We start from the raw sequence: 23232 nt of genomic DNA on the forward strand, positions 1-23232 counted from the left end.
GCACATGGCTCACCAGATGCTCACAGCTTTGGTACAGCAAGACTTAATAAAGCGCCCAAGACTGATCCCCCATGCTCTAACAGGTTTGCTTGTAGCCCGTGGACACATTTTTGGGTCATTAACAATTAAACACACATGCTGCACTCCCCTGAAGCAACAAAAGTTACCAGACCCTCACACACAGATACACTGCTATGATTCCCAGTCTCCTCTCCCTCTTTTTCTATAATCATTGTGATTTTCTGCTCCAACCTGCCTTCCAGAAACTGTCTCTCCTTTCTGGGAAGAATTCTCTCGTCGAAAAAGATTCAAGGAATGGTGGCATGGGGAATGGATATTCATTTGCCAGCCATAGACACACCTTGGTGTTGGCAATTTCCGCTCATGGCACACTAGCTCTCCTTTCTGTTTCCCATCTTACCCCACTAAAGACCACTAGACCATCTTCCATCTAGCTTTTAGAGGAATCTCTTTTGTTACATGCTCATTTACTTACTTTGAGAGAGAGTGAGAGATAGGCAGACAGAGAAAGAGCGCAAGCAGGAGAGGGAGAGGGAGAAACCCAAGCAGGCTCTGCAATGTCAGAACAGAGCCCAACATGGGGCTCTATCTCACAAACTGTGAGATCATGACCTGAACAGAAATCAAGAGCTGGACGCTCAACCGACTGAGCCACTCAGGTACCCCTGGAGGATTCCTTTAAAAATGTAAAATCAGGTCATGGTGTTCCCCAGTTGAAACTCCCCAGTGGTTTTCCATTTCTCTTAGACCAAAATCCAAACTCCCTGCAATGTCCTAGGAGGCTGAATGTTATGTGGTTGCTGACCACATGTCTGATTTCATGTCCTACCTCTCCCCCATCATCCACTACATCCCAGTCATACTGGCCATCCTTGTTATTCCCCAAATGTGCCCATGTTGTCTGACCTTAGAGCTTCCATGTGTCCCCTTTGCCTCAACTCTCTTCTCTACCCCAGGACATGACATTGACTCTATTTGCCAATCAGATCAGAGCTCAACTTCCACACCTTCCATCCTTCAACTCTCCAAAATAACCCTCTCAGTTACTATCATGTAGTCTTAATCTATTTTATTTTCTTCCTCGCATGTACCACCATCGGATATCCTGTCTGTTGCTTATTTTCCCCCATTAAATCTGAGTGGACTTATTCATCCCCGCAAACTACTGTGCAGCACACATTGTACACTCCACAAATATTTTCCAAATTGATGAATAAATATGGAAACCAATCTAGAGCTGTCTGAATTCCCAAACGAAGCCCCCTCCTTGGCTTCGAAATGCACATGGCCTGTCAGCAGCCTTATTTGGATTGTGAGGGTCAGATATAAAGATGGAAAAGAAACCACAGTAACTGGCAAGCTACTGATTGAAAAAAAAAGGTCTTTTAAATTTTCTGTGCACATTCAGACAAGGGCTGGGCTGGCTGGTTCACCTCACCGTAACGCCATGGGCAAGCCTGTTCCATGACTTCTTTCTCCAATCCATCAAGGGGAAATGTTATACTTTTAGGACTTAAGGGAATTAGGAGAAGGATTTAGTTTTTAAGAGAGAAAGTGAAGTCATTTAAATTGAAAACTGATCTTGGGCCCTAGACCTGTATTTCGTTTGCAAGAGAAATACTCCGGCAGGAGTGATGAGAGCTGACAAGGCAGGTCTGTCTGTCTCCCGGTCTCGGCTCCTGAGAGAAGCCTGCCCGGAAGATATCTTGATCTCTTGAGCAGCTTGGTTTTTAGTCCTAAAACGGGCATGACCTTGGACCAGGTCCCTAAGGGATAGTTGTGTGTTCCAGGAGTCACCAGTGTACTCATGCCTTCATGATTGATGGAGTTTTTTTTCTCCTCAAAGGAAAGCACATCTGTCAGTGCCCCCATTCCATGGAACTTCGGAGGAAAGGTGTGAGCAGAAGCCAGCCACCTGGGTGGTTGGAGCCAGCCAACCTCTGCCTCTCTCTTCTGTCAATCCTCTAATCCCTGGGAGTACTCGGTAGATTCCTCTCCTTCATCCCCATCTTCCTCTTTCCATCTGACTTAAATGGTGTAATTTTCTGACGATCCATTTACTTAGGATATCAGCGACATGTTTTGTTGTAAGCTATCACCTTAGTCTTGAGGTTCTCAACAAAAAAAGGATTATTTATTAGTTGGAAAAAATGACTGATTCTGTTTTAAAGAGCTTTTTATTAAAAAAAAAGCTGGCTGCAAGTGATATAAATTTTTATGCATAGGACGAGAGTATAAGAACTTTTGTGGAAGAAAATATATGTGCAGGACAAAGATGAGATATCCGTATAGTGGTTTGAAGTGGTTATTTCTGGGTAGTGGGTTACAGTTTGTGTGTGTGTGTGTGTGTGTGTGTGTGTGTATGTACATGGACATGTGCACATATGTATATCTGTTTGTGCTTTTCTGACCACCAAGATTTATTTTGCATTTATCCTGAACTAATTTTGCAATTAGAAAAATAGGCAACAATCATTTTTAATGAATTTTCTGTTGGAAAGGAGCCCAAGAAGGAAACCATAAGCTTAAATCAAAGACCAAACAAATCGGCTGCTTGCTGAGACTGGCACTGGTGTGTGACATCCTTCCTGCAGGTGGACGGCTCTGTGTGAAAAGCGCTAACTGGGCTGGACCTTGGCCACAGGTGAGGTCCACTGAAGTCTATCAATAAACTGTCTTAAGACTCATCTCTTGGGATGGGTTCTGGCTCAAGGACAGTCCTCACCCTACCTCTTTCCCAGGACTGCTCCACAATATTCTGAATGGGCTCCAAGTACATGGGGTTCTGGGACATAGTTGACTGATTCAAAGTTGAGATGCACCCCAGGCTGGATCCATCAGATTCTTTCCTGGGAATTTGGAACTTGAATGGAAACACAAAACCTGGTGGTCTTGAAAAGCTGAGTCACTGAGGTTTCTGAACCTTGGCAAGACTGACACTTTGAGCCAGATAATTCTGGTCGTCCTATCCACTGCAGAGTGCCAACAGCAACCCCTTTCTGACTGTGACAACTAAAAATGTCCCTGCAGGGCAAAATTGCCCCTGGCTGAGAACCACTTATCTAAAGAGAATGTCCACAAATTCTGCCTGCCAAGTCCTTAGGCCTGCCCTACCTCATGGATTTCCCTTGGCTTGGTTTTCTTTTGTTTTCCCCTTTTCTGTGCATTCGATTGTTTACACATTACCCCTCAAAAACTGCAAAATATAAACACTTCCCTGTTAAACTAGCCAGGATTGCGTTCTGTGCCTCGACCAAAAGGATCTTAACAAAAACACTCACATTCAAAAATCATCTTTGGTTTCTTGATATTCAAAATCACCTGTCATCTTTCAACCCATAGGAGGCCCAACTGTTTTTAATTCAACTTATCTCTGATATCAGAGCAGATCTGAACACAAAGGTGTGAATGAAGCAGGTGCTCCTGAGCCACATGGGACACTGGAAACCACGATGTGTCAGCAACAAGACCCCAAGATGGCAGAGGAACGTTCACCTGCCCAGGGAGGGCAGGGGGTTTGCTTGCGATTGTGTGCGGAACTAACACTTTCCATGAGGAAGTTGGAAAGCCGGAAAGCAGAGATGTCATGGGACACATGCCTTGCCCATCCCCAGGAGTGAACTCTACAACATGTTCCTCAGTGAAGCTCTGACTAGCTAGAACCAAACACATGAAAGAAAATACACATGCAGACAGCACTGTGCACCCAAACCCCACAACTGTTCGAACAGATAAGAATTCCATATGGTCTGCATTACCCTCAGCAATGGAAGGCTTTTTATCCTTCCCTAGGCTACCCCATCACCATGCAGCAAGTGGGAGCTCTGGTCCCTTACAACACAGACAGGGACAGGACTCAGCAGCTGATGAATGGCGTTCTGTATGATGGGTGAACGCTTGTGCAACATCTGCTAGGCCCCCACACAAATTTTAAGGCCCTCTGGCAGGCAGCACCAAGTCCCTCAGCTAAGTCACAATGGGAACCACCTGCCAAAACGCCAGGTGTGAAACAAGCCCTAGCTCATTAGAGTCCTTAAGCCCCCACCCAAATTCCTGGAAAAGGCTCCAGGCAAATCCAGGGCTCTGCATGGCCACTCTCCATGAGCCCACGGGAGCCTCGCCTTATTAAGATGGTCGTTGGACGGTCCATGTCAATTTCACATTTTCTGTCAAAACCTAACAGATACCAGGCACCTCGGTGTTTACACCTCTCAGCAGAACAAATGCAGAGCTGTTGAAGGGAGAAATAACACACCACCACAGTAACAATAGAAGAGATCGCTTGCAAGCTGTCCGCGGCCCCTGGAGTAACTGACATGTTTGACAGAGAATGTGTGTTGGTAACGTTGCTTGATTTGTGTTTAAAGGGAAAACAGAAAGTGCATTTCCAGAAGGTTTAGACATTGATAACCAAAGAGAAGGTCTTGTAAACAAAGCCACAAGGACCATGTCCTGGCAGCCCCCTCCTTGCCGTTTGTCACCGCCCCACCTCCCGTTTTGATCTCCTGGAGGAATCAGGCTTCCTCGGGAGAACAAGATCTCCTGACAGAAGGCTGCAAGACAGAGGGAGGAAAGCTGATCAGAAATGACAGCGGCACAAAACCCTGTTAGCCTTCCGCTCAGAATAGGTTGTACGGGGAAGAGACAAGGCTGTTCCCCTGCAGAGGACGGGCAGAGGCACCAAAGCCACACAGCACAGTACGGTCCTTGGGAACATCCCCACGTCTGCCATTTCCAAGCCCTGAGAGCTCAGGCAGGTTATTTCACTTTGCTGGGCCTCAGTTTCCTTGTATATGTGCTGCTGAAGCCAGCACTGGGCCTCAGTGTCCCTGAAAGGAAGTCTTTCCAGGGTCATTTGGGGCAGTAGAAATATCCTATGGAAAAGACCCAAAGGAGAGACCAGTAGGAGTAGCAACAGTGGAAATAATAGTAATATAATTTTTAACATGTAATTATAATATAGTAATTATAAAAATATTACTATTTGACTATATCATATGCAATCATATAATCATATATTGTACAATCACATATTACACAACATAATCATAATATTATAGGATTATTGTAAGATACATAATATATATATTATGTTTTACTTTATGTATCATTATATAATTATATGTAACAGTATATAATTATAAAATAGACAATTACATACAATTATATAATTATATGTAATAGTATATTATAATTATGTTATATATAATACACATATGTATATTATATGAAATACATGTTATTATATGTGCATAATATACATCACCTTATTATCTAATCCTTATTATGTTATTATTACTTATTCCTATTCTTATTGAGCCTTACTATATACCACGTACCATTATAAGTGCCTTACAAATATTAACTCATCTGATCCTCAAAAGCAACTCTGATATGGTCCCCATCCAATGGAGGCGGATACGAAAGCATGGATTTAGGTGCTTCTAATATGTCCATTTTACAGATGAGGGCAATTTAGGAACTTTACCAAGGAGGCAAAGCTGAGACTCTAACCCAGCAGTCTGTTTCGAGAGCTCACCCTCTTAGCCAAGATGCAATATATATATATGTATACATATATATCTGCAAACGCTCCATATTGCCTCTACTGTATAGTTAGTTCTGGTGTTGTTTGTGGTAGCATTTTAGTTGTGCTTGAAAATAAACTTGCTAATACGCTTCCTGACTACTTTCCATGTGCCAGGCACTGTGCTATGAACTTTATATGCTTTGGTTCCTTTAACTATCACCCAGCAAGGTTAATGCTGCCCAGAGGAGGTGTTACCACACCCAAGGTCACACAGGTAGTAAGTGATGCTCAAGGTCACACAGGTGGAGGCAGGAGATGAGCCAGGTAGTCCGTTCCAGAGCCTACACCCCTACGTCGTCCTGTTAGCCTGCTTTTTCCTCTCCCAAATACAACCCTTCACTTAGATACTGTAGGTGAAATGCCTTACACACAGCCTGGTACATCGTAAATGCCTGGAAACGAGCAGCTGCTGTTGTTTTTATTATAACTAAATGCGAAAAGCCCAGTAGGCATTTTCTTCCAAGAAAATGACGGAAGTATGAATTTATGACACCGTCTGTTCAGAGGGCAGATCCTTCGCCCCTTTTAAACCTCAACAAAGCCCCTGCATTGTTGGGTAACACCAGTTCCCCAATCCAGCTGTTCACGGGAAACCCGGGATTGCTGGGGAAGCACGTAGTTCACTGGGCCCTGCCATTCTGACGCAGACAATCCGAGGTCCAGGGCAGACAGCACAGGTCAGCAAGCTTGCCCACGTGCCGATCAGTGGCAGGGCTGGAGAGCACACTGATGAAGGAGGTTCTGGAAGTGCCTCTCTAAGCCGCGTTTCCCTCCCCAAAGGCTCTCCACAGGCTGCCCAGTGCCAGTCAGCAGTCTTGCACTCACACTCCTCCCTGCCGCCGGGTGCTGACAGATGGAAGCTATTCTTATTATTTAACATTTATTAAGCGCCCACAGTGTGCTAGGAGCTGCATGGAACAGGGGTGTGGGTGGTCCCAAAGAATTTGTCCCCAGAAGGCTATGGCCACATGGAGGGAAGGGGTTGGGCTTCTCTTTCCCACTCAAAGTCCACTCCTCCCAGCCAGTTATGGTTCCAGCCCCAGAAGTCCTACTAGAGCCAGTGGACAAAGATTTGGGCAAGGATTCCATATGAGTGAGGCCTTTACATCCTTCTTGGTGTGTGACCAGTAGCCCCAGCTCCCCAGGCCACTGACTTAGGGAATGGGAAGGGGTGTGGGTTTCATCCCACCCAAGGCCATGGGCTATGCATGTCAAACCCCATGGTGGTATCTCTTTCTCTCTTTCGTAGCATTCCCCAATGGTACCCCACTCTGTCCAGCTGCACCAAAAAGCATGTCCCTGGTTATTGAGAATCTCCACTGAGAGAGGGAACAGAGAGTTACAATTGTGTCCACTTAACGCCCAAATCCAGAGCATCTCTGTATGGAAAAGAAAGTGCAGCAACCCAGGATATTGTGAAAGAAAACAAAACAAAACAAAACAAAACCAAACCAAGACAGCAGCAACTCTGGCCATCCATTATGGAACACCTACAATGAGCAGGGGTTGTTCTCCATGCTTCACAAGCATCATCTCATCAGATCCTCTGGGTTCCTTCCCCCATTGTCAAGTTGAGACAATGGAAACTCAGAGACATGGAGCCCCACATCACACAGGGGCCAAGATGCCTACTCAGATTGGTCTGAGTGGGGCACCCAGACCTTGGCATTATGCTAAGCTTCCTGAATAGCATAGTGGTTGCACTGCAAATGCCTTGGGTGTGGTCATTTTTGCACTCTTTTATGCCTGACATTGACTTTGGGAGGTAGAGAATATTGCATATTACTCCCATTTTTTAGAGGAGCAAGGGGAGGCTCAGAGAGGTCAAACATTTTGCCCAAAGTCACCAGGAGAAGGTCGTGGCCAGATTCATGCTCCCCTGGTCTAGATCCTATGTTCTAAATTCTCTGATCTAAATCATTAACTGTGCTACCTCATGAAATGAGAAGAAATGGCTCTTCAGAGAGCACTTTGTGAAAACACCTTGGAATGCACAAGGTGACTGCCTCCTCCAAATCCTCTCTACCTTGAGGAGCCAGTGCAGATTACAGAGTGGAAGGAAAAATAACAGCTAAGGGAGGTCATCCTCTCTCCCAGCATGGTATGCTGAACTCACTGCATTACTCTGAGCCAGATACAAGGTAGGACAGGACAAAACTGAACCACTGTTTCAGAGATAGAGGTCTTCCTCAAAAAAACAAAAAACCTCCACCCTTTGTCTCCTGGAACATACCAGAAACCCTGTTATTTGGGAAGGATAGAGGAACTATCTACAGGAAGCCATCTTCCTGAGGGGCGCCTGGGTGGCTCAGTCGGTTGAGTGTCTGACTTCGGCTGAGGTCGTGATCTCACAATCTATGAGTTCGAGCCCCGCGTAGGGATCTGTGCTGACAGTTCTGAGCCTGGAGCCTGCTTCCGATTCTGTGTCTCCCTCTCTCTCTGCCCCTCCACTGTTCATGCTCTGTCTCTCTCTGTCTCAAACGTAAACAAACATTAAAAAAAAATTTAAGGAAGCCATCTTCCTGGAACTGTAGAAAAATCCATCGCAACTGCCCAAGCCACTGACAGTGGTGGGGACCTCATACTGTGTGGGGTGAGTGCAGTCGAGACTCTACAGAGTTCCACCATCAAGCAGCTGTGTTTAACCTCTGACTTTCTTGCCAGTGATGTGGCCAGGGACTCCACCTCTGAGGAGAGAGACTGGGTCTTAATCATCTCAATGTCTCCAGAGCTTAGAAGACAATCCAACATGGAACCCTGACCCATGAAAAATTATTATAATAAATAAGTGACTGTCACAATGCCTCTGTCTCTGACTTTTACAACCCGGAGAGCTCAAACTAGGAACTAGGCTTTGCAGAAGACAATGGTCCCAGTTCCCCAGAGGAAAAGACGTGCGGAGTACTGAGTTCAACGTTTCTGGACACCTCCTAAGGTTCAGCAGTTAATCAAGTGGATATGCTGGCTTCTTCCACGCTGGTGGGATGCATGTGTGATAGGCCTATCTTTAGACGTGAGAGAAACATAAATAGGGGTGAGCATCTCTGTCATAAATCAGCCGGGGAAAACACTTACCCAAAACAACCTTTAAAAGACAGGGAGGGGGTTCTGCTTCACCATCAAAGGCTCAGATTGCTGAACACCAAAGCAGCAAAGTGGAGTGTGAAATCCACAACTCTCTCCAGCTCTGTGTGTCCCATGCCAACATATTATAAAAAGCAGACTTGCTGATATAGCATGCCTTTAAAATGATCAAAATGACAGATGGTTGCTGCAGAAACACATCCTTTTTATAGGACTGATATTAATCAGAAGAGATTGACAGTGTCCCTTTAATCTTTTAATTAAAAATAAAAAGTGCATTTCTATAAAACAGAACGGGGCAAGTCGCTAGCGTCTCCAAAGTGCTTTGGAACGATGGACAGTCCACATTATTTCAAACTTAACTGGAAGGCTTTGTTTTTTCTTTCTTTATATATTTATGTATGTACGTATTGCTAATATAAAGAGACATGAAGTTGTTGATTTGAGAAGCCCAATCTTGCTTCATAATGTTGTTACTGAATATGCTTATCAGACTGCCTTTACTTCACTAGATCATGCATGGTGTCCTCACCTGAAAAATAGTCAGAATGCTCCCAACATACCCTAGTGGGAAACAATACTATAATTAATTTAGGTGGGAAGATGCTAAGTAAAATTGCCATATCTAACTTTGATACATTTGATCATTAATGGAGAAGCAAAATGCGCTAGATGATATTTAACTGTTTGGTGAATATGATCACTGGCATCGGTCAATGAGGATAATAATTTCTTCTAAAGTTTTATTCATTTTTGTGATAGAGAGAGAGAGAGACAGAGAGATAGAAGGAGACAGAGCATCCTAAGCAGGCTCCAGGCTCTGAGCTGTCAGCACAGAGCCTGAGGCAGGGCTTGAACCCATGAAGCACGAGATCATGACCTGAGCCACAGTCAGACTCTTAACCGACTGAGTCACCTAGGGGCCCCTCAATGAGTTTAATTAAGATCAGAGTCCCACACTTCCTTCCCTGGAGAGGGTGTATGTAGGGTTCAGGGGAGCAAAAAAAGAAAACATGTCTGGATGTCTGTAATACCTTCAGTTAGGATTGCTGATCATGAGAAGCTGACATTTGCCTGTCCAACACCTTACTGTGAGAACAAGACTCATTTTTTCCCTCTATTCACAGCCCCTACAGCTCAGTCAGGATGACAACACCATCCAGATCCAATGTGAGCAGTGAGGCAAGAGGACTGCTTTGAGGGTGGGCATGGTTTGCAAGGTAAGCCAAGGAGACGGCTATCTGGAAATTTTTGCAGGAACAGTTGGGAAAGAGACTTGCAAAAAGATGGATTGGGATGCGAGCCCGGAGATGCTTGGGGACCATTTGTGCCACCACTTAGATGTGGTGTGTTTGTGAATGAAGATCCAGAAAAGACAACCACAGCAGAGTTGTGGAGAGACATGACTTGGGTTGTTGGAGACTGAATTCAACTGCGCCTGAAGCTGGATGTTTTCTTTTTTCCCTCTAAGCAATATGCATTAGATTTTTGTCAGTTGCAAATAAAAGAGTCCTAAATAAACGTTCATCATACATCTTTCTCTCACTTTCTCTTTCTCGAATAACATCTACCATACTGGATACAGAACTACAGACAGAGATGGAGATACATAGGTATAGATGAGATACAGATATAGATACAGCTATAGACATGGATATATAGGGATATGGATGTCCCACATCTTTCCTGTGTATTAGGGTGGAACCTTTGTGTGGAAAGGGGTCTTGGGTGTCTTTTATTCTGGCTCATCACCCTCTCTTAGTTCAAAGCCTCACATACAGTAGGTGCTCGATAAACAATCGCTAATGAGGAGATAGATCACATTTAAAGCTCACAAACACCCTGCAAGTCAGGGATTCCTGCTTTTGTTTTGTAGCTGAGCACACAGCCTCGGAGAGGTTAACTGACAGGCCCAGGGCCACATGCTTAGTAAATGCCAGAGCCAATACATCAACCCGGACCTATTTGACTCCAAACTCTCCTTGCCACCTCCCTGACTCTTTAATTTAGTCTGCCGTTGACATGGCCTCTTCGGCAGTACAGAAAAGTCACTTAGTGACTAAGACAGAGCAGCCTCAAAGTAAATGACACCACTAACATTTACATCAGGTGTGCCTTCTGATTTCTTTCCAGATCAGCAGATACTCCAAACATGTAGATAATATTGCAGGGCAGAAATATCAGGATATGAAATTGGCTCCACCAGCCACAGACCAGAACAAGTGGAATTCTTTTTCGTTCAACCAGACATGTATCCAAATGACTTCTACCTTCCTCTACCTTCCTCTGTCTTTCTGTCGGGACAGCTTCTCCACTTGGATAATTCCTGGCATCACCACATATGTACGCAGATCTGCCATCAACTACATTGCCAGATTCAACGATGCTGATTTCTGCTTCGGAATCCAGGATGCAGGGTTTGCTCCTACCACTGCTATCCCTATCAGAGAGGCACTAATCAGCGTTTTTCTGCCACTGTCTACTCTAGGAAGGTTAAGTCAGAAAACACACAGCCTCTAGAGAGCTTAGAGTCTCTGAGAGAAAAGATGGCATTGAGTGCTCAGGACCCAAACCCAGGAAAGTGGACACTCCCCGGCGGTATTCACAGAAGGGTATTTCGGAGCCCATTCCTGGGTAGAGCACTCAGAAATTCAGGCCGTAAGAGTTATTTCAGAGATTCTTCCAAGATTCTTTCCACCTATGCTTTTTGATGTTTGAGTCCTATGTGCAAACAATCTCAAACTCTACAGTGCAGTGGGACGGGGAAGATACTGAAGTTCCTTCTCGCTGTGTCACCCCAACACCATGAATTCACCTGAATTCTCTGCTCTGGTAGGAAGACCTCTCCTTAGTTTGCACTGAATGCCTGCCAGTGCTTTAGAGCTCAACTCAAACACCACCCTTCCCTTTTAACCACACTCTTTCCTACTCTAAGAGACATCCACCTGCTCCCTCTCCTGTTTTCATATGCATTCCCATGGATGCACCTCAACAGTAGACTGGTGAAGAGGGAAGATTCTGGCCCAACATACCTGATCCAAATCTCAGATCTGTAACTGACATTCCTGTGAACTTGGACAAGCTCCCTTTCTCAAGGGTCAGTTTCAGGTTCTTCATAGGTAGAAAGGGCACCATAATCCAAGACTCTGATTCCTTATTTGAGATCATTGGGGTCATGTGTATTTTGAAATTTCAAATTTTTTATGGGGGACGGATAGGAATTGTCTTTTTCAGAAAGGTATTTCAGTGGAAACATCGATTATGTAACACTCTCAGCAGGGTCTGGGACAACATTCTGAAATCAAACACTTAAATATCCCTGTAGCAAAATATGTGAATATTCACACTAAGAGGGATAAAGAAAGTCTATAAATAGCCACACATCATTTTAGGTCAAGTTTGCTTCCCAAATCAGTTTTGGTACCAAACTTCTCCCCAGAAAACACCCTGATTTACAGAGCTTTTTGGAATTTAAAATTACAGATAGGGGATGGTAGGCCAGTAGTACTCAACTTAGGGTTTTGTAAGAAAAAGTGAGATAATATACCTAAGTATTTAGCACAGCACCTGGTTCATAGCAATTACTCAATAATTGTTACCTGTCATTCTTTTCTAATGTTTTTACTGTAGTATAAGTTTTGTGTTTATCTAGTGTTCTCTTCCACTGGCTGTGAACCTACATGTCAGTGGCTATGACTATCACTTTTGTGTCCTGGGTGTCCTGACCAATGCCTCGTCTAAAATATGTGAGCATTAATGAATAACTTAATTAACAAATGCATGGTGATGTAGATGGGGTTCTGTTTACACTGACTTCCATCTAGAAAAATGGTCTTTTGACCCACTATCTATAATATCTAGATGAGATGGGAATTATCTGTCCCAGTATGGAGAACGATCTAGCCACGTATGGCCAAAGGGCATACCCTTTGTTTAAGTATCTACAGTGAGGGGTGCAAATCTGAACTTATAACCCTGAACCAAGGGCTCATTAGATCTAAGCACTAACCAAACATACTAATCATTTATAAAGCCATTGTTTTATTATGTTGCTTGGTATGCTGTGGCCATGGTCTATGGTTTAAGTAAGTCATCTTGGGAAGTTCTGGATTCAAGGCTGACTTTGACAATTGATTTGTCAGACCTTCCTTGTTTTCAGATCAGAGAGTGCATTGATCATTCAGTGTATTGTTGAAAATCTAGAAGTAAATAAAGAAGTTTGAGAGGAACATACATTGTTTCTTTTTATCCCAAGATACCAAGATTGAGATTCATACAAAGGGAAAGGATTAAGGTTTCTACAATGCACTTGGTAATATTACTCTTTAAAAAAATTTTTTTTTACATTTATTCATTTTTGAGAGACAGAGAGAGACAAAGCACATGCAAGGGAGGAGCAGAGAGAGAGGGAGACACAGAATCTGAAGCAGGCTCCAGGCTCTGAGCTGTCAGCACAGAGCCTGACGCGGGACTCGAACTCCCAAACCGCGAGATCGTGACCTGAGCTGAAGTCAGAAGCACAACCAACCAAGCCACCCAGGTGCCCCGGTAATATTACTCTTTTTCTCTTCTCTTCCGCTTCTCACTACCCATGAAACTCTCCAAACTGGTTCAGCTCAATCCCCTATGGTCTTTCAGAAATTCTTTACATGGCTAGAAGGAAAAACTATCCACCCTTCCATATATTCAACAAGTTTTGATACCAGAAGATGGGTTCAGGAGAACCAGCATGATAATGATTCTGGCTTTCTTGAGGGATGGCGGATGGGGATCACTGGTAACTACGGAATTCAGTCCTAGAACAAAAGATCCTGGTGAGCAACAACCTTAGAATTACTAGAAAATGGCTCTACTCTGTTTTTGCCAGACAACGTGATGCTCTATTAAAGCCTGTTATGATATCTGGTCAATTATTTATTTTTTTCTTCAACTGAGTAGACCAAAACAGGGCAGTGCTACCAGTATTAATTTAAAAAGTGGCAGAAACTCTTCTGCCACAGAATTGTTGGCTCTTGAGGTTGGAAAGACCTTGGGAGGAATCTCAAACTCTGATCCAACCACCCTGCCAAGTGGCTACCCAAGCTCTGTCCGTGTAACTCCAGGCATAGGGAACTTACTACCGATGATGGAGTACACACACTATTTTGGATCACTTTTAGTGTCCTGCTGATGACATTATTAAGGTGTGGGCGGCACCTTCCTTCCCTACAGGGAAGCTCTTACAGCTCTTGAGGAGTTGGGAAAAAAACCACAAGGTCAAGGAACTGGTAAGCAAGCTGATACAGCCTGCTGGGATACAGGACAGCTGGCATCAGAAGGCCCAGCTAGAAGGTGAGTGTGTGTGTGTGTGTGTGTGTGTGTGTGTGTGTTACAATTTTTCTCTCTTTGAGTTGCTTCTCCTCCCCTTGAAAATGTTTCTGCAACCAAGTGATCTGAGTTTCGTGATGCCAATGGGTAAATAACACAGGGTCTCTCAGCAAACCAGAAATGAAGCTGGTCTCTCTCCAGCTATACCATTTTAGTGCATTCCAGGGGAGTGAGAGAGGAAGAAGATGAATATGTCACAGCAGCTGGTCCAGAGCCTCCCCACTGCACTGCTCTCCTGACTTATGGGTAACTAGTTAGCAAAGGTGTCACTTGGGAAAACAAAGTATGATCGGGCTAAGATTTGCAAGTAAAATCACTTGTTCCTTCCAAAAATAACTGGATATGTTTTCTCCAACACTCTGCAAAAAAGGAATAAATAGGGCCTCCCCAATTTCTCAGCTGGCCCGTGCGTCTCCTCATCTATCATTGGGGTAATACGTCCAGAGTGGCATTTCGTAATGACAGCAACATTCCAGCAAATCGATAGTTATTCAATTCCCAACAAGCTCTCAAGTCCATTAAGCCTGATTACATTCACCCATTTCAGTGCGTGCCGTTATTTTTCCTACACCGGCACTTAATCTATAACAGGAACTTATGAGAACTTTCAAAAGCAATTTCAGCATCAATCAGCATAGAGTGAAGGGCACGATTTGCTTGTAATTATTTATCGGACGGGGCAGCAGAGGGTCTGACAAAACTCCAACAGCCGACCTTCACCCCAAGTTTCCAATGGAAGCAAAAGGCATTCCAGTTTGCCATGGAGTCCTCCTTCAGACTCCATGCACACCCCACTGGCCTGCTTACACCAGGAAAGATGGAACGATTTCCATGTTGTTAAGGACCATTCTCCAGGCAGTGTATATATGTCTCACGTATAATATAGGGGTTTCCAAGCTAAGCAATGGCCATAAGTCTAGGATGATAGAATGTGTTGTTATTATTGAGAATCGCCCCTGCATGTCTTGAATCACCCAAGTTCTTAAGGTTCACAAGCACCATTCGGAAAAGGGGGGAAACTGAGTTTGACCAGAACCCTCCCCAGAAATTTTAATTAAGAAGGTAGGGTACTGCAGAATTTTCAAATATAGTTGCAGAGGGGGCACAAGGATAAGGGTGAAAGGGTGCACTAAACACAAAATACATTTAGTTTTCCTTTCCCGCAGAAACAAGAGACAGAATTAACTACAAAGCGATGGCTGTTCTCAAACAAACAAGAAAACAACAGCAAAGCAACCATCTGGGTTTCCCAGGATGTTCAGGCTCTGTGACTAGTAGGTGTTCGCTTTCCACAGAGAACTTTGGACATACACCCAGAAGCCAATGCTTGTTTAAAAAGACAAACTTATGCTAAGGGGGGGGGGGGGGGGGGTGGAAAGTCCCAAGTATCTTATTGGTAGATGAGTCTCCCTGCACAAAATTAATAGGCTTAAAAGTAAAACCAACACACTTTTCAATCCTCCACTTTCTTGCCATCATTAAGATGTAAACAGCTGGTAAGGGAGTCCTAAAGTAATCTCTGAACTTCATAAATTAACCATCAACAGCGTGTTCCTTTTTGCCTCAATGCCACCACTCGACCCAAGTGAGGTGGGGGGCAGGGCACTTCTATAAAAATAGACAATCCACATGAAGGCAAACATATAAATTAATGCATATTTCATGCTCCTTCTATTTCCTGGGTTAAAGCTCTTAACCAAGTCACCTCATGATAAGTTACTTTGCCTCATGATCTGCTCTGGGAGACTGAGTCCCTCAGAAAGCTGGCAAGGAGAGCAAATCCTTTGCCCCGTGGTCAACCTCCTGAAGCAAAGGCATGAATGTTAAGCAGCACCCAGATCAATACAAGCAAATATGGCTCAACTACACCATTTATTCAGCCATGAGAGATGTCAATAGCCAGATTAGGGTGATCCATCTTTGTGATTTCCTACTGTCTTCCCACTGACTACACGAGGGCTTTTTCCTGTACTAAAAGTGTTTGCTTTCTCAACCATAAAAATTCCAATTATTACTCTGAGCGCTCTGGAGTTAAGTTGCTGGCTGGCAGTGGCCTTGAATTACCTGGATCAGTCCGGGAAAGTAGGGGGCTGCAGGAACAATCATAGGCACGCCATAGGGATGCAGGAGTACTCCTTGAGAAGGCAACATGCTTTACGTGAAGGTATTATTCCCTCTGAAGCTCAACACATCAGTGGAGAGTTAGGGGAAAATCTACAGACCCAACTTCTTCGGAACTACAAAGCCGAGAGCCAAATCGCTTCTGTCACGAGCCAGGCACTCATCAACGCCGAGAGGGGGAAAGAAAGAAAATCCGCATCAGCAACTCTTAATGTGAAAGTTTTCTTCCCAGACGCCGAAGAGACACAGCAGCTGCAGAGTTGAATCTACCAAAATGGAAGGTGCTATTTTGGGAACGGCTTGCCTAACATGACTAACCAAATACTCTTCATTAATTTAGTTCTCAGAGAGAGTGAGAGAGAGGCCAGATGACTGAGAGACAGAGGTAGGCCACAGGAATGGGGCTCTTCCCGATGAAGTTGGGCAAAAGGCAAGGGACAAAGTCTGAATGGGATTTTTAGAGAGGAAAATGAGACTTGTAAACTGAGAGGATTATCAGTCGCTACTTAAAAATCAAGTAGGTAAATGTGGGCACCCTTTGGCACTGATCACAAAGAAGCTAAGGAGATCATCTAATCTGTGCTTCTCTCTCTTTCTCTCTCTGTCACTGGCTTTAATTTAATTTTATTTATTTCATTAAAAAAATTTTTTTAATGTTTATTTTTGAAAGAGAGAGACAGAGACAGAGTGGGGCGGGGGGTGGGCAGAGAGACAGGGAGACGCAGAATCTGAAGCAGGTTCCAGGCTTGGACCTGTCAGCACAGAGCCCGACGTGGGGCTCGAACTCACAAACCGCGAGATCATGACCTGAGCCGAAGTCGGACGCTCAGCGGACGGACCCACCCAGGCGACCCTCACTGGCTTTAATTTTAAAGGGGCAATCTGTGCAAATCATACGATAAGAATACCAGCGGGGCGCCTGGGTGGCTCAGTCAGTTGAGCATCCGACTTCAGCTCAGGTCATGATCTCACCGGTTGTGAGTTCGAGCCCCGCATCGGCTCTGTGCTGCCAGCTCAGAGCCTGGAGCCTGCTTTGGATTTGGATTCTGTGTTTCTCTCTCTGCCCCTCCCCTGCTCATGCTCTCTCTCTCTCTCTCTCTGTCTCTCAATAATAAATAAATGCTAAAAAAAAATTAAAAAAAAAAAAAAGAATACCAGCTAATACTTGCAGAGTGTGCTACACACAGAGAATGAACTAAGTTGTTTACACAGGTTACGTAATGTTATTCTCACAACTCTCTCAAGTCAGTACTGTTACCAGTTCCAGGGAACACACAGAGAAGTGGACTTAGACTAGTCGAATCGGTTTCCCACACGTGTACCCTTGTTAAGAGTCAGTGCCGGGCTCCGAACACAATTCCTAACCAGGCGACTCACTATATGCAGCAGAGCACTTCATTCTCCCACAGAACTTCACACGCTTTCAAAACAAAACAAAACAAAACAAAACAAAACAAAACAAAACAAAACAAAACAAAACAAAACACAGATTCTCTGTCCTTGATCTTTCAATGGTCATCTGTGACTATGCAGTGTGTTCATAGGAGATGGTTTCCCGTTCCCAGAGTTTAAAGGCATATCCACCAAACTATGGGCAAAAAATAAATTCAAGCCAATATTTGCAATCTTTCTGATGCTTGAAAATACCCAAAGGATTGTCTGGGATAGGTTCCACGGTAATAAGTAAATTCCTCTGGCATTACATGAATTGAAATGCAATTGATTTGGGTGTCTCACACACTAGCTGTGTGATGTTAGAACAAGTGACTTAGCATCTCTGAACCTTGGTTTCTTCACCTAGAAAACTGCAGTAATAATAGACCCTGCCCCATGGGGTCGTGTGGCAAAGCTCCGGGCATCATATCATGGATACCATACTAAAGGCTATTAGCTGTTCCTATCATGTGTGTTGTGTTCTCCTGATGGTCAGTATGGATACATCTTCAGCTTCAGATTGAAGGCACAGATAAATTCATAGAGTCACTCATGGCAAGAAGACACATGGGCATGTGGAGAGCTCCCGGTTTTGAGAGCAAGGGCGCACAAGTGACCAAGTGAGTCCACTCAGCTAACGCCAAAGGCCCAGGGATCACTGGAAATCACCTTCAAACCAAACATCCGCTTGCCACATTCCACCTCTAACTCCAAGCAGGACACAGGATATAGATTTTGTAGAAACTCAGAGAGCTTCAGACACCGCAAACCATATTCAACTATTGGCTTTTTCTAAATCCAAATGTCAATTCCTCCACTTTTAGATAGCCAAGGTGTTTTTACACTACACTAATTTTAGTTGCTTGATTTAGCTGCATAATTACATTTCTAGATAACGACAGTGGACAGCGTTTGGCAGAGAATTCAATTATTTAAGGCTGAATTTTGGCCATCTTGACAAGGTTTCTCTGTAATTGATTCTCCTGCATCAAAGTAGCCACACTGTTACAATTCAGAAAGCTCCAGTAACAGCTGCAAGTTGACCCCTCTTACTTAACAGCCTGATACTGTTTCTAACTTTAGCTTTTGACTATGACTTTCAACACTGTGCTTCTGAGAAGTTACCAATGAGGACAGAGGCATCTTCATGAGACAGCTTCTCGGGATGGGGGAGCTATTCATTACTTTGGTCAGAGCTGGATCAGATTGGATTATTTCTCTTTAGTGTTAGAAAATGTAAAGACTATTGGAGGAGGAGACAGGAAACTTAGTCTGGAAGGCCAGAAATTTACACAATTTAGATTCTTAGTTTCCTAAACTAGAAGAGAGGCAACAATATCCACTTACAATTCACCAAGACTATTCCCAAGAGCAAAATTGAGAGTGTTTCGGAAACTGTGGAGTTACATAAATACAAAGGATAATTGTATTTATTACCATATATATTGTTTTTGTTAAAGAATCTCATGATTTCAGGGAGAAATGAGTAACATAATATATGGGATATATACATACTTAGCTATACCTTTTGCAGAGGGCATTTTGTTTTCTTTTTAAAAACTCCATAATACAAAAGTTTTTACTGATCCTGAGTAATCAGTTTTTTCCCCCACCCCCATCCTTGAAGATAAGGGCTAATTGTTTTGTGACCCTTTTCACATTGACTGCCAGGAAGCTTAAAGCCAAATAAGAGATTCATCTCTGTCCACTGTGTTGGCCTTTCCTGCTTACAGATAGGTGTTTTTGTCTTCCTATCCTCACCACCTCCAGTACTAACTACTGCTGTTCACATTTTCTCTGATTCTGATTTTATATTCACATATTACTGTCACATATAATCATAATAGTTATATTTTGGAAATTGTATGAATTAAAAATATCCTTGCTCTAAACCTACCTCAAAAACTTCATGAACTAATAGAACATAAAATCAAATGACAACCATTAAACAAAACCTCTTTTTCCTGGGGTGCCAGGGTGGCTCAGCCAGTTGAACGTACAAACTCTTGGTTTCGGCTCAGTTCATGGTCTCGCAGTTTGTGAATTCGAGCCCCACATTAGGCTCTGTACTGACAGTGTGGAACCTGCTTAGGATTCTGTCTCCTTCTCTCTCTGCCCCTCCCCAGCTCATGCTTTCTCTCTCTCAAAAACAAATACACATTGAAAACAAAAAAACCCCATAAAACCTCTTTTTCCTAACACAGGTCCTATTTTTTCCAAATAGGAAGCACCTAGTATTACTGGACTATAATTCTTTTCTCTTACTTCCATTTCCTCTGCTAAAAGACACTGCCTATGCATCTCTGCTCCTCACTGGCTCCTGAGCACAGCTCATGGTAAACAGTCAGCTACCCAATATGAGTTCGTGGTTTTTTGCAGGAGCTTTGAAAATGTAGAGTGAAAGAATTAAGTAGAGAGCAGGGGAGACCGTGACTGGGAGACACAGGTAGGCCTCGAAACACAGAATTCAAGCAAAGGCCCCACATCACAATCTAAAGCAGCCATCCCAGACAGGATGGCAAAGTTGTTTCTGTAAGTGGACAGACAAATAGCTCAGGTGTTGACGACCTTATGCTCTCTGCTGTAACCACTCAAAACTGCTATTGTCACCTGAAAGCATTTACAATATGGAAACCAACAAACACTGAAATTTGAATTTACTATAATTTTCGCCTGTCAGGAGATACTCCTCTTTTGATTTTTTTCCCCATCTTGAAAAAGTGTAAAAACCATTGTGAGTTTGAGGGTCATAAAAATGGGTAATGGGCTAGGATTGGCTTACAAACCATGGTTTGCTGACCCCTAATCGAGGGCATGTATTTTACTTAAAGCTCTGGAAGTCAGACTTTAATATAATAGCAAATATAAACTCCTTTTCAGTTGCCCTCTGCTTCTCCACATGCTTCTCGATTTTCCTGTCACTTCGTTGAGTGCTGGTTCTGTGTCAATCTTCCCTGTGTCAGGGATTCCCATCAGGAGATTTTTTTTTTCTTAGCCAACCTTTCATAGTTCAGTCTCACCCCACTCTCCAAAGAAGATAAAAACAAACAAATGCAAAACAAACCAAAAAACCCACCTCCCTTCTTCTTTCTCCATCTTCCATGATGGAACTCTTTTCTCAGTCACTGTCTCATTCTTTCCTCTCTTAGATTAAAGTGGTTCCTCTGCCTAGATGAGGTCAGATACCACATCTCCTTCCCACATCCAAGAGCTAACATGAGGATTACTCTGCTCACCACCAGCCCTTATGAGGGGCAGCGACCTAAAGTTTAAACACCGATGTAGGAGAAGGAGAAAGAAAAGAAACACAAGTTTTGGATGGAGGTTGGGAGACAAGAACATTCAGAGAAAACCAATGCCTGCCATATGGATTCTGTTGGTTACATGAGCCAAGTGTAACCTCATGGACCAAATCCAGTCTGAGTAGAAGGATGAGGGGGAGGAGGGGGAGGAGAATGTTGATGACGGTGATGGCTTCTCTGCATTGTGCAAAAGAGAGATGATATATTTTTTTATTAAAAAAATTTTTTTACACTTTATTTTTGAGAGAGAGAGAGAGAGACAAAGCACAAGTGGGGGAGGGGCAGAGAGAGAGAGAGAGAGAGAGAGAGAGAGAGAGAGAGAGAGAATCCAAAGCAGGCTCCAGGCTCTGAGCTGTCAGCACAGAGCCCAATGTGGGGCTCGAACTCACAAACCGTGAGATCATGACCTGAGCCGAAGTTGGACACTTAACCAACTGAGCCAACCAGGTGCTCTGAGGGATGATATATTTTTTAGTGTTTATTTTCAAGAGAGCATGAGAGAGAGTAGGGAAGGGGGAGAGAGGGTGGGGTCAGAGGATCCAAAGCAGGCTCTACACTGGCAGCACAGAGCCTGATGAGGGGCTCGAACTTACCAACCATGAGATCATGACCTGAGCTGAAGTCAGATGCTCAAGCAACTGAGCCACCCAGATGCCCCAAGAGAGGTGACAGTTTTAAATGGAGGCATCTCATGTAAAATTTAGATTTATAATATCTCTTGAAAACCTGCAAGATCTAGAAGCTTTGGCCCACATTTCCTTGTACAATCCCTAACGTCTGGGAAGGACTGCCTCCGCCACAGCTCAGAAGAATCACACTCCATTGGTGGAGAACCACCTCCACCAATCTTTACCTCCTTCCTTAAAAGAAGCCAAAAGTCAATCGCCACTTGCCGACCACTAAAACAGAGCAAAACAGAAAGCATACAACAGAGCGTTTCTGGGACAATATTAATTGCACTCCCTGTCTTTGGAATACTGACAGTGGTTACCTAACAATATGGATTCACGCAGGATACTGAAACACTCATCCTACCCCACTTCCTGGCCAAGGTGGGGGAGAGAGAGTTTTCTACAGTATTCAAGGACCTTCCTCATATTCCTCACCCTCACTTTTCCAGATTCATCCTCTAATACACACTGTCCCTCCTTCTATAAATCCCCTTTTTCCCCCTGTAAATCAGTCTGGCAAGTTGCCTTGGCCACATACTTTTATAGAACCAAGCCTCTGTATAATCTGGCCTGCTACACAGAACTCATTCTTCCATTCTTTCCTGCCTTCCTTCCTTTCTTCCTTCTTTCCTCCCAATTCAACCTTGATGGCCCGATCAAATCTTACATTTTTTACGACGCCTTCCCCAGGACCCCAGGCAGAATGAACTACACCATCACCCATGTTCTAGAATCACCTTAGCAAGGTGCAATCATTCTGTTAAGTGTGGCGACCTGTCTGGAAGGGAGGTTGGCTCAGGCAAAGCAGTCTGCCATTCATTCTTGTTCAGCCAGTGACTGTGAAGCAGTGACTAGACAGACAGAGTTTCCCACAATGCTTCCTGGGACAATGATGGCTGAAATGGCTGCCTTGGGGGGACATGTGAGTAAAGCTGTGAGGGTACAGGAGTCTCCAGACCACTGAGGGCTGCCTGTATCTCTAAGGTTGTCTCAAGTGGCCCAAGGGCATTCCTGGCACAGTAGCAAAAGCCTGAGTCTCAAAGTTGGAGAGGCTGGGCTGGGATGTTGGTTATGGCACCCTTTTGAACATGTGATCTAGGATGAGATCCTCAGCCCCGAGCCCTCGTCTACTCGGGAGTAAAATAAGGCAATATCTGTGCCTCCTCTCAGGCAGGCTGTTGCCTTGAAGTGACTGGCCATGCACGGGCACTCCTGGCAGGTGGAAGGTGTACAAAAAGGTCCAATGTATTTTTTTTCCTTCAGAAGGTCTTTTGTAGACCCATGTAAAACTATTTTTTAATCATCTCTATCCTATGTCAAGCTTCCCTCCTCCAGGCCTCACCAGTACCCACAATGGTGCTTCAGGTGGAGCTTTCTCTCACCTCACACGATGGTTTGCAGAAAGGCCCCATCCTTCAACAGGCAGCTACAGGCCGACTTCTCTAGCAGCCTCCCACCTTCTCCAGCACTCATCATGACCCACCCGTCCACAGCCCCAAAAGACCAGCGCTGATTTGTCCCAGGATAGTAAAGACCTGGCTGGTCATCCCACCCAGGTAAGGTCAATTTTATCTCCTCTACCTCATCCTCGATCATATTGGTTTCCTGTCTTTCTCACAGGACCGGGCAGAGAGCAGAGGCT

General features: G+C 44.1%; 1 protein-coding gene across 36 annotated transcripts in view; it reads right to left on the bottom strand.

Moving 5' to 3' along the window:
* RBFOX1 (RNA binding fox-1 homolog 1) overlaps positions 1-23232 on the bottom strand; it is a 2063692-nt gene that overhangs the window by 334504 nt on the left and 1705956 nt on the right. For 2 of the 36 annotated variants that reach the window (XM_060648427.3, XM_060648414.3), the window contains exon 1: positions 16127-16446. The exons of 30 other annotated variants lie outside the window; for them this stretch is intronic. In XM_060648427.3, the coding sequence (XP_060504410.1) occupies positions 16127-16213 (87 nt within the window). In that variant the 5' untranslated portion in view covers positions 16214-16446. Of the gene's footprint in view, positions 1-16126; positions 16450-23232 lie in introns of those variants that run through there. 4 more of the 36 variants (XM_060648420.3, XM_060648421.3, XM_060648422.3 and 1 more) reach the window with 4 other exon arrangements.

Source organism: Panthera onca, chromosome E3, assembly GCF_046562875.1.
Source record: "Panthera onca isolate mPanOnc1 chromosome E3, mPanOnc1 haplotype 2, whole genome shotgun sequence".
NCBI lineage: Eukaryota > Metazoa > Chordata > Mammalia > Carnivora > Felidae > Panthera > Panthera onca.